The 12,208-nt window shown below is 41.9% G+C and overlaps 1 protein-coding gene across 1 annotated transcript in view; it reads left to right on the top strand.

The window, feature by feature from the left end:
• Positions 1 to 12,208, top strand: part of afg3l2 (AFG3-like AAA ATPase 2) — an 89,557-nt gene that overhangs the window by 32,951 nt on the left and 44,398 nt on the right. Inside the window, exon 8 of the mRNA XM_041189866.1 lies at positions 3,751 to 4,024. Within this exon, the coding sequence (XP_041045800.1) occupies positions 3,751 to 4,024 (274 nt within the window). The remainder of the gene's footprint in view (positions 1 to 3,750; positions 4,025 to 12,208) is intronic.

The following is a 12,208-nucleotide window of genomic DNA, read 5'->3' as shown; positions in this document are numbered from 1 at the left end:
TAAAGACTTTTAATAAGCTGTTGTACAAAAGGTTAATGGGCAAGGTAAGGGCACATTGGAGTCATGGGTAATATATTAGCATGGATAGAGGATTGGTTAGTGGATAGAAAATAGAGTAGACATAAACTGGGCTTTTACAAGTTAATAGGCAGTGCTTGGTGAGTGCTGCAAGGCTCAGACAGTAATATATCCAAGTTTACTGATGATACCAAGCTAGGTGGAAACGTAAGCTGTGGAGAGGGCACAGAGAGGCTGCAAAGAGATACAGACAGGTTAGGAGAGTGGGCAACAAGATGTCAGATGGCATATAATTTAGGAAGTATGAAGTTATTCGCTTTGGTCAAATTAATAAAAAAGAATATTTTTTAAAAGTTGAGGAACTTGTAAATGTTGCTTTTCAAAGAGACTTGGGTGTGCTTGTACAAGGAATGCAGAAAGTTAGCATGCAGGTACAGCGAGCAATTAGGCAGGTAAATAGCATGTTGGCCTTTATTGCAAAGGGGTTAGAGTACAAGATTAAAGAAGTCTTGCTACAGTTGTACAGGTTTTTGGTGAGACCGCATCTTGGAGTAGTGTGCAGTTTTGGTCTCCTAAAGGATATACTTGCATTGGAGGCAGTACAACAAAAGTTCACTAAGTTAGTCCCTGGGGTGCGGGAGTTGGCCTATGACGAGAGGCTGAGTAAATTGATTCTCTAGAGTTCAGAAGAATGAGAGGCAATCTCAATGAAACCTAGAAAATTCTGAAAGGGCTTGATAAGGTGACGTTGAACGATTATTTCCACTGGTCGGGATGTCTAAAACAAGGGGGCAGAGTCTCAGGATAAAGGGCCATTCATTTAGGGCTGAGATGAGAAGAAATTACTCACTCAGAGGGCTGTGAAACTCTGGAATACTCTACCTGAGAAGGATGTGGATGCTCCATTGTTGAATACACTGGAATAGACAGATTTTTGGGGTCTCAGAATTAAAGGATAAGGGGAGCGGGTGGGAAAATGGAGTTTGAGCTCAAGGTCAGCCATGGTTGTATTGAATGGCTGTGATGGGCTGTGTGGTCTACTGCTGCTCCTATTTCTTATGTTCTTGTGGCCTACGTGTGACTCCAGACCACAGTAATGTTGTTGACTCTTAACTGCTCTCTACAATGGCTTAGCAAGCAACTCGGCTCAAGGGCAATTAGGATGAGCAACAAACTCTGGTCTTGCCAATGACGCTTATATCCCATGAAAGAATTTTTTAAAAAATGACCCTGGAGTTGTACCCTCCCTTAGTCACCTTTGAAACTCCCTCCATCATCCATAATCCTTATTCCATAACCATTTTGCTGGTGACCCTGGACCCACCCATCATCACTCTTGATCAACTGTCTGTCATCTTAGAGCTGTCCCCAGCATCCTTGAACCTACCATCCATCGTCCTTGACCCACCCCCATTTCTCTGAACTCTCCCAACCGCACCATTGATCTGCCCTCTATCACCCTGATTTCTCCTCCATCACACTTCAGCTCCCATCGAGAAGAGATTGATCTTCCAGCTGTCGTGCAGCTCCCTCCGTCAGTTTCCCCTAAGACCCTCCTTAAATCCACCACAAACCCGTCCCGCCCTTAGGCAGCCATACCCTGACTTCCCTGAACAGCCGTCACCCTCCAGTCCATGGACGCTTGTGCCCCAATTTCCCTGGATAGCCATCACCTGAGCTCAGTGCAACTGCTCAGCCTCCTCTTTCCCCATCTAAAACAGTTCCCCAATAAAAGAATTCACTCCAAACCTATCACAAAGACTACCTCGCCTGCTGCACACCACCTTTAACCATTCATAAACCTGAAGATATGTGCTTCTTGTTTGCTGCTGACTTAATCACAAAAGTACCATTAAATCTGGCAGCCTTTTGTTTTCAATGAGAATGCATGACCTGCTAATGCATTAAAAATAGGTTCTTGTTTTGGAAGCTCTGTCTTTAATCTGCTGCCAACTTAATTACCAACTTTCAGCCCGCCATCAGAAAGCTGACATCTTACTTTCCTCACAATTAGATTTCACCCTAGGTGGCAGTGTTGTGAAAAAATGACCTAAATGGAGTATATTTTCCCTTTTAATTTCCCTGGCCCTCATCATGAGTCTAGAATAAATCTTAACTTTTTTGTTTATTCTTGGGATGGAGATGTTGGCTGCAAGGTTTGCATTTACTGACCAACTCTAATTGCCCTGATAAGGTGATGGTAGAGCTTGTTCTTGAAGCTGTTTGATGCAACTTTGTGGCTCGGTAGGTCATGTCAGATGACAGCTAAGAGTCAGCCATGTTGATGTGGGACCGGAGTTACATATAGGCTGCCCTGGATATGGCCAGCACATTTCCTTTCATAAAGTATGTTGGTAAAACCTGTTGAACTTTGCCAACAATCTGATGGCCAATTTTATTAGGAAAAGCTTTTTATTTCCAGATTTTAAAAAAAACTGAATTCAAGTTCTCAAACTGCTATGGTGAGATTTGAACTAACATTCTTTGGATTGCCAGTCCAGGAACAAAACCATTGCACTCACACAGCCTTTCATCCATGTTGCCACCTTGCACTGATATGGAGGTGTTCTGAAATTAATTTTATATTTTATCAAATTGTATATACTTTTGATTTACATTGCACTTTCAGTTTCAATTTGACAGAGTTGCAGCAATTTTCTAGGATAACATTTCCACCATTGTTTGACCGTTGTATCTCAGGAGATACAATTTGATTTACATGGCAAGTCTTGCATGCTTGCAAATTGGATGCCATATCCATTCATTGCAAAACATGCAGTTTCTGCTGTATAGTCTTGTAATATTTTCCTATCCAAACTTCAGTTTCTTTTCTGGAATGGATGTCTTGCGTATGTGATAAACTAAAGAAAGAAGAGTTCTTCCTAGATATTTGTTAAGTTGTAAATTGTGGTATTTTCTACAGCCTACCTTTTTGGAGCCACGCTCAGCTAAAAAGGCAATTGAGGATCTGTTGCCTAGCTTTTAGCAACATTGCTCCATAACTGGTATAAGACATTCTTATGATACGTGCCCAAGATTGGGAGCTCCCTTTGGGAAATCGTTGACATGAATCTGTGTCTGCTGCAATGCTTCGAACATTGACATGCCAGAACTATCTGTCAGCTTGCCAGTTATAGTCATGGGCTGAATGATGACATTTGAGTCTGGAAATCATAACTGATTAATTTTTCAGGTATATTTCTTTTTAGAAAGTATTGAATTTCCAGTATTTTGAATATTTGCATGTTCTTTGCAAATGCCAAAATTGCAAATTAATGATACTTGCACCAAAAAAACTCACTTGATTTATGAAAATTGTAGACTATTGAACATCTATTTATCTCATTGTATAAATATGTGTAAACATTTTTGTTCAAATTGTAATCCAAATAAGCCGTAGCAGAATGATCCATCCTAACGTCGTATATATATGTCCATGATGGCTGTAGCTGGAACTTGTAATCATTGGCTTCTGATTCTAATGCCATGAGCACATGCCTGCAATTTGAAGCAAGGACTGTTTTATTTATAGTGATGTCTGTCAAACATTGAATCCGCTTCTTATATGATTGCACAGATGTATTTTGCTTTGCATTGCTGATGTTCCAAAGTAATTTGTTGCAAATTTCAGAAATGCTGATTCTTTTCTTTTTAGGACTCCAATTTCTTGCATAAATGAATTCTCATATCTGTATGTTCTCATTTTAATAGATCATTTATATTCTTCTCTAGCTCATTCCTACTGAGTATGCTTCCTACTATACTGATCATTGGGTTTCTGCTGTTTACCCTGAGAAGAGGAGCAGCAGGCGTTGGCCGATCTGGACGTGGCATGGGTGGACTGTTTAGTGTTGGCGAAACAACAGCAAAGGTTCTCAAGGATGAAATTGATGTAAAGTTCAAGGATGTGGCAGGATGTGAGGAAGCGAAGTTGGAAATAATGGAATTTGTTAATTTTCTAAAGAATCCAAATCAGTACCAAGAACTTGGAGCCAAAATTCCAAAGGTGAGTTGCCTTGTTAATCAATATCCAACTTCAAGATGATAAAGGTGTGAAGCAAAGTGCTATTAACTTATTGCTATAGATTTTACTATTGTATTAGGATCCCTGTTTGTCCAAAGCTTTGAGGAAAATAAGCTAATATCCTAGTCTTTCTAAATGTGAACAGGCAGTGTGGTATCTAAGGTTAATAGCTTTGTTCACTTGGATGCTAACTAGAAATAAAGTAATGGTAAGTGATCTGTGGTGTCTCTGTGACTCCCCAACCCCAACAATCATCCTCTACAGCCTTCTGTTGAAATGCTAAATTGGATTGTATCAACAATCTTTCCTAGGAGTCTGCATTGAGTTGTTAGGATCCCTGTAGAGATTGGTAGCTTTTTAAAAAAAAAAAAAATTTTAACTTCCAGCGACCAACTGAAAGGATCACAGGACAAGATTTCAAGGTTTAAGACTTTTTTCCTCTAACAAAGAAGGGAGACGATGCTGTAGTGGCAATCTCACAGAGGCCTAGGCTAATGCTTTGGGAACATGGGTTCAATTCCCACCTCAGCAGCTGGTGGAATTTAAATTCAGTTAATAAATCTGCAATTGAAAGCTAGTCTCAGTAATGGTGACCACTGCAACTATCATCATTTGTTATAAGAATCCTCTAGTTTACTGATGCCCTTTAGGGAAGGAAATCTGTCATCCTTACCTGGTCTGGTCTACATGTGACCACAGACCCACAGCAGTGTGGTTGACTCATAATTGCCTAGCAAGCCACTCAGCTCATAGGACAATTAGGGATAGGCAACAAATAAAAGAATAAAGAAAGAAAAGCTAACTAAAAGCAACATTATGTAAACCCCATTTGGTAAGCTACTCATACTCTAAATTACAGAAAAGAAATTCTCCATTTAGCTTTTAACACAACTGAAAACCCCACGCCATGGATATTCTTTACACATTCCCTTAAGCGATCACTTTATTCCCCCAGAATCAGTCCAAAGTTATTCTCAGCTCCCGATAGCTTGCTTTCCTTTCCCTTCCCTGTCAGGTAACCTCTAATCCCAGAACTGAACTTTACAGTGAGGATTACACCTATGACTCCTCCCTCTAGCCCAAGCTATGCTAACCTTCCAGCCCCCATTAAATCCTCACAAACTCACTTTCTTCAATCAGCATGGTGCACAGTAAAGTCAGCATTTTCTCTGCTGCAGGTGCAGGATTAGCTGCCTCTATCTCTTGCTCTCTGCATCTCGGATGGCTATAGACCGACTATGTCTGTCTGTTTCAGGGACATCTTGGAAAATTCCCAACCTGATTCTATCATGGTTTTCTATTGACTTTTCCCTTCCCAAAGCTCATTTTCATGGCAACATGCATCATATGGACCTTGTATCCAGGTAGAAATGCTAATTAACTACTTTCTAGACCACAAACTCCATTCTATCTTGAAATTAAATGGACAGCTTAAAGTACAACAATTTATGAAACCTGATCTATCACCTCCCTGTGAGACTTGGAGACCAAGGGCGGAATTTTCCACTCCTGCCAGCGGCTGGATTCGTGGGGACGGTGACAGTTTCCTGCCATTGGTTTGGAATTTTGTTTCCCTGATTTTGATGGCAAGTTAAAGGCAGGTCGAATTTTCTGCTGATGTGTTGGGAACTACATTTGCATTCATATGCATCTTATGAATGCTCATTAAAAGACCAACTTGCCAGGATTAAGTTCCCCCTCCAAATTAAGCACCCCCCAGCAGATAATTAGGATGGTCTGTTTATAAGTGATGTGCACCTGACAAGCTTCACTTCATCAACATCTTTGAGGTATGTAGATGTTGGTTTTGCCTACCTTTTAAGAGCATTGCTGCAGGATTTTGGTTACTTGTATCACCAGCTGCTCCAAGGCTGGGCATGGGAGGCAATACCAGTGGGGAGGGAGAAGATGGAGGCAGGACTTGGGGGAGCAGTTGGTGGAGCACAGGAGGGAAGGGGGAAGACAGAGGCAGGATGGGGGATGGGGGTGATCAAGGAGCAGAGTGGACTAGTGTAAAACTGTCCTGGGGCAAGAGTTATAAGGCTGTCCATGGAGCAGTCAGAGACTGTCCTGAGGCTGAGGTCATGCTTTCAGAGCATACTCAACACTGTCCTGGGGCTGTGCCAGCTATGTTAGAGGGGTCTGTTTGGCACGCATGTCTTGGTCTTGGGCGGGAGATGGCCTGTCTGGGCAGTGAAGGTCATACACCGTCTGGTGTGCAGGGCATTGTCAGTGAGCTGGGAGATTAAAGAGCTGGCAGGTGGTGTGTCCCAGTTTGTGGACCGACCAACATTCGGAGAAAATAAAGTTCGATGTCACAAGGAATCCAGTAAGTGATTGGTTATTGAGTATTTTGCTCGTTTATCTTTCAAATACTGGTACAATTTATTGGTAACTGTAAGGGTTTATTCATAATGGGTAGAATTCTCCCTTCAGCAAGCGGGGGTGGGACCCGCTCGCCAACACACAAACTGACGTGCGGTGACATTGGCGGGTGTCCTGACATCACCACGCGTCATTTAGATTGTCAGTTTGGCAGGGGTGCAGCTGCATCGGCTACGCACCCGCTGAACTGTCAAAGGCCTATTAAGGCCATTATTAAGCTAATTAAAGTGGTTAAGAATGCTGCCCGTCCAACCTTAAGGTTGGCAGGCAAATGAAGAGCCCAGGCAGCCTTCAGAAAAAGCATGGAACCTCGTCCACGGGTGGGATGAGGTTTCATGAGGGTTTTAAAATTTGTGCTACATTTTTAATAAAAGTAATTGCCGTGTCCCAGCTCATTGACAGTGTCACAGGAGAGGACATGTCAAGAAAATTTTTCTCATCATTTATTATCTTTTTAAAAGTAACACTGATCTCCCTGAGGCAATAATTTGCCTCAGGGAGATCTATGTGTTTCTTCACGCACGTGCATGAAAGAGTGCGCTCCCGGCTCAGGGAGTGTCTCCCCCCACCGCCCGCACAGGGAGCGAATAGCGCTTCCTAGCTCACGTCACGCTGGGCAGGCCTTAATTGGCTCGCCCATGTAAAATGGTGGCACGCCCCCAATCGGGAACCCGCCCACTCCGGCACAACCCCACCCGACGGGGAAAATGCTGCCCAATGCTTTTGTATTGACAGTAGTAAAGCTCATTGAGAGTAGTAAGGTTTGTTAATTAAAATAAGTAGATAAAAAATAAACAAGTAGAAAGAATTAATATTTTAACATAAAATAATATAATTAAAATAACTGCCTAAAACACACATCTATGTAATTTAGGAACATATAACTTTTAGTTGTAGGAGGTACTAGCATTTAATAAACACAGTAAATTGTAGTAAACATAAGAATTATTTGAAGTTATTTAAGAAAGTAATTAAATTAACTAAAAACATAAGTAACAATGGCAGGACAGATGTTATGTTGCAGCTGTGGAATCAAGGCTGCATTTGACCGAGTGTGGCATCAAGGAGCCCTAGCAAAACTGGAGTCAATGGAAATCAGGGGGTAAACACTCCACTGGTTGGAGTCATACCTAGCACAAAAGAAGATGACTGTGGTTGTTGGAGGTCAGTCATCTCAGCTCCAGAACATCACGGCAGGAGTTCCTCAGTTCCTTGGCCCAACCATCTTCAGCTGCTTCATCAATGACCTTCCTTCAATTATAAGGTCAGAAGTGAGGATGTTCGCTGATGATTGCACAATGTTCAACACCATTCGTGACTCCTCAGATACTGAAGCAGTCCATGTCCAAATGCAGCAAGATCTGGACAATATCCAGGCATGGGCCGACAAGTAGCAAGTAACATTCGTGCCACACAAGTGTCAGGCAATGACCATCTCTAACAAGAGAGAATCCAACCATCGCCCCTTGATGTTCAGTGGCAATACCATCGCTGAATCCCCTACTATCAACATCCTGGGGGTTACCATTGACCAGAAACTGAACTGGACTAGCCATATAAATACTGTGGCTACAAAAGCAGGTCAGAGGCTAGAATTGTGCAATGAATAACTCACCTCCTGACTCCCCAGAGCCTGTCCACTGTCTACAAGGCACAAATCAGGAGTGTGATGAAATACTCTCCACTTACCTGAATGAGTGCAGCTCCCACAACCCTCAAGAAGCTTCACACCGTCCAGGACAAAGGAGCCCGCTTGATTGGCACCACATCCACAAACATTAACTCCCTCCACCACCGATGCACAGTAGCAGCAGTGTGTACCACCTATAAGATGCACGACAGGAATTCACCAAGGCTCCTTAGACAGCACTTTCCAAACCCACGACCGCTACCATCCAGAAGGACAAGTACAGCAGATAGATGGGAACACCACCACCTGGAAGTTCCCCTCCAAGCCACATACCATCCTGACTTGGAAATATATTGCCGTTCCTTCACTGTGGCTGGGTCAAAATCCTGGAACTCCTTCCTAACAGCACTGTGGGTGTATCTACACCAGATGGACTGCAGCAGTTCAAGAAGGCAGCTCACCACCACCTTCTCAAGGGCAACTAGGGATGGGCAATAAATACTGGCCTAATCAGCGAAGTCCACATCCCATGAATGAATGAATGAATGAATGAGAAAGAACAAGGAAAGAGGTTCTGTATGAGGAGCTAGGCACCTAATTAGGAAACAGGATCTCAAAGGTTATTATAACACTGGATTGTTACCTGAGCTGCATGTAAATGGCATGGGACAAATAAGATTTGAAATGAATGCATAGCTTAAAGACTGGTTTGGGAGAAGTGTGTTCTGGTTTTTGGGGTACTGGCACCAGTACTGGGGAAAATGGGGGCTGTGTTCTTGTGAACCACATAACTAGGGAAGTAGAGAGGGTTTTAAACTAAATAGTTGGGGGCAAGGGATCAAAGGTGGGAAGATGTGGTGCATCAAAGAGTAGAGACAAGGTAAGAGAAGAAGATATCAATATGGGAAATGATAAAACAGTCCATGACAGGAAAAGACAGAGCGTACAAATCTAAGAGTAAATCAGATAAAACTAAAGATTACAAAAATAATAAAAGGACAAAACTTAAGGTTCTGCATCTGAATGCACATAGCACTCTAAACAAAACAGATAAACTGATAGCTCAAATAGAAATAAATAAGTACGATCTGATAGCCATTACGGAAACATGGCTGCAGGTTGGCATAGATTGGGACCTGAATATTGAAGGGTATGTGACTTTTTGGAAGGATGGAAAGTTAGGAAAAGGTGAAGGCGTTGCCCTGTTTATTAAAGACGACATTAGCACAATAGAGAGGGGTGACCTAAGTTAGGGAAACCAGGACATAGGAGCAGTTTGGGTAGAAAGGAAGAAGGATAAAGGTAAGAAGTCGTCTGTGGGAGTGGTGTACAGGCCCTCTAACAGTAATCACATGGTAGGATGGGGCATCAAAGAGAAAATAATGCAAACTTATCAGAAAGGCACAGCGATCATCATGGGGGCTTTTAATCTACATATAGATTGGAAAAATCAGATGGGCAAAGGTAGCATAGATGATGAATTCGGGATAGTTTCTTAGATCATGTTCTGGAGCCAACCAGGGAGCGGGCTCCACTAGAACTGGTATTGTGCAACAAGATAGGATTAATTAATGATCTCATAGTGAAGGTGCCACTAGGTAGCAGTGATCATAATATGATGATTCAATTTTACATTCAGTTTGAGGGAGAGAGGAGTGGGTCTAAGACTTGTATTTTAAACTTAAACTTAAATATCAATTATGAAAGCAGAGCTAACCAAAGTGAATTGGCAATATAAGTTAAGGGATAGGTGAATAGAGATGCAATGGCAGACACTTATAGGGATTACTCAGTATACACAGAATAAATGCGTCCCAATCAGAAAGAAATATTCCAAGGGGAGGACCCACCATCTGTGGTTAACTAAAAAAATTAACGATGGTATCAAACTTAAAGGTAAAGCATATGAAAAAAGGCAAAGAACGACTAAAAGATTAGTAAGGAGGGAAAAAATAGAGTACAATAGAAAGCTTGCTAGAAAGACATAGTAAGGATTAAAAAAGTAAGCGTTGGTCCTATAGGAAGTGAGACTGGGGAATTAATAATGTAAAATAAGGAGATGGCAAATGAACTGAACTGGTATTTTACATTGGTCTTCACTATAGAGGATAAAAGTAACATTCCAGGAATACCTGTAAATCAGAAAATGGAAGGGAGGGAGGAACTTAAGAAAATTACAATCACCAGGGAAGTGGTACTGAGAAAATTGTTGGAGCTGCAGGTTGACAAGTCCCCAGGTCCTGATGAATTTCATCCTGGGGTTTTAAAAGAAGTGACTAGTGATATAGTTGTTGCGTTGATTTAAATTTTCCAAAATTCACTAGATCCAGGGAAGGTTCCATTAGATTGGAAAATAGCTAAGGTAATGGAGGCAGAAAGCAGGAAACTACGGGCCAGTCAACTTAATATCTGCCGTAGGGAAAATGTTAGGAGCTATTATTAAAGATGTTATAACAGGGCGCTTGGATAAATTCAAGGTAATCAGGGAGAGTCAACATGGTTTTTTGAAAGATAAATCATGTTTAACTAATTTATTGGAGTTCTTTGAAGAAGTTGCATGCGTTGTGGTTAAAGGGGAACCGACGTATGTACTGTACTTAGATTTCCAGGAGGCATTTGATAAGCTTATTGCAGAAAATAAAAGCTAATGGTGTAGGGGTGACGTATAGGCATGGGTAGAAGATTGACTAACTAACAGGAAACGGTAGGCATAAATGGGACACTTTCTGGTTGGCAGGATGTGATGAATGGTGTGCCACAGGGATCAGTGCTGGGCCCTCAACTCTTTATAATTTATATGATTTGGATGAGGGGAGTGAAGGCATGGTAGCTAAATTTGCTGAAGACACAAAGATAGGTAGAAAAGTAAGTTGTGAAAAGGACATAAGGAGACTAAAAAAGGATATAGATAGGTTAGATGCGTGGGCAAAGATCTGGCAAATTCAGTATAATGTGGGAAAATGTGAGGTTGTCCATTTTGGCAGGAAGAATAAAAAAGAAAAATATTATCTAAATGGTGAGAAATTGCAGAGCTCTGAGATGCAGAGGGACCTGGGTGTCCTAATGCATGAATTGGAAAAGGTTGGTATGCAGGTGCTGCAAGTAATTAGCAAAGCTAATAGAATGTTATCGTTTATTGCAAGTGAAATTAAATACAGGAGTAGGGAGGTTATGCTTCAGTTATATAGGGCATTGGTGAGACCACATCTGAAGTACTGTGTACAGTATTGGTCTCCTTATTTAAGCGAAGATGTAAATGCATTGTAGGTAATTCAGGGAAGATTTACTAGATTAATACCTGGAATGGGTGGGTTGTCTTATGAGGAAAGGCTGGACAGGCTAGGCTTGTAGCCACTGGAGTTTAGAAGAGTAAGAGGTGACTTGATTGAAACATATAAGATCCTGAGGGGACTTGACAGGGTGGATGTGGAAAGGATGTTTTCTCTTTTGGGAAAATCTAGAACTAGGCGTCACTGTTTAAAGATAAGGGGGTTGCCGATTTAATACAGAGATGAGGGAAAAAAAATTTCTTGAGTGTTGAGATTTTGAAATTCTCTTCCTCAATATGTGGTTGAGGCTGAGGTGGATAGATTCTTGATAAGTAAGGGGGGTGAAAAGTTATTGGGGTAGGCAGGACTGTGAAGTTGTGGTTAAAATCAGATCAGCCATGATCTTATTGAATGGTGGAGCAGGCTTGAGGGGCCAAGTGGCCTATTCCTGTCCCTGATTTGTATGTTCATATGTACGAAATTGGGTCCTAGGGCTTAGAGGCATGGTAATGATAGGCAAATGGCACAGTCACAGTCAGAGAAGGCATCTGCAATCCTGTATGTCGGTAGTTGAAAAGTCATTGGTGGTTTTGTATAGACTCATGGTCTGATGATCCTGGAAAGTCAGAATGCAAGTGATCTCGAGAAGGGAAGGGGTTAGGCCGATAAAGGGCATGGGACTTTGACATTAAAGGGATCGGGGGGAGGACAAGAATATCAAGATAAACAATGATGGGGTGAAGTGTAACAGGAGGGAGGTTGGATATTGACAGGAGGAATGTGAATTAGGCAGTGACTATGGAGAAGGATGGGAGGAACTTGTTTGGTGATGGGGTAGGTTAGAAGTTCCTCTCACTCACTAATCAGCACCATGTTTGCCTT

This window comes from Carcharodon carcharias, chromosome 6 (genome assembly GCF_017639515.1).
Source record: "Carcharodon carcharias isolate sCarCar2 chromosome 6, sCarCar2.pri, whole genome shotgun sequence".
In the NCBI taxonomy this organism is placed as follows: domain Eukaryota; kingdom Metazoa; phylum Chordata; class Chondrichthyes; order Lamniformes; family Lamnidae; genus Carcharodon; species Carcharodon carcharias.
The sequence above is the reverse complement of the archived record's forward strand: the minus strand, read 5'-3'. Positions and strand labels throughout refer to the sequence as shown.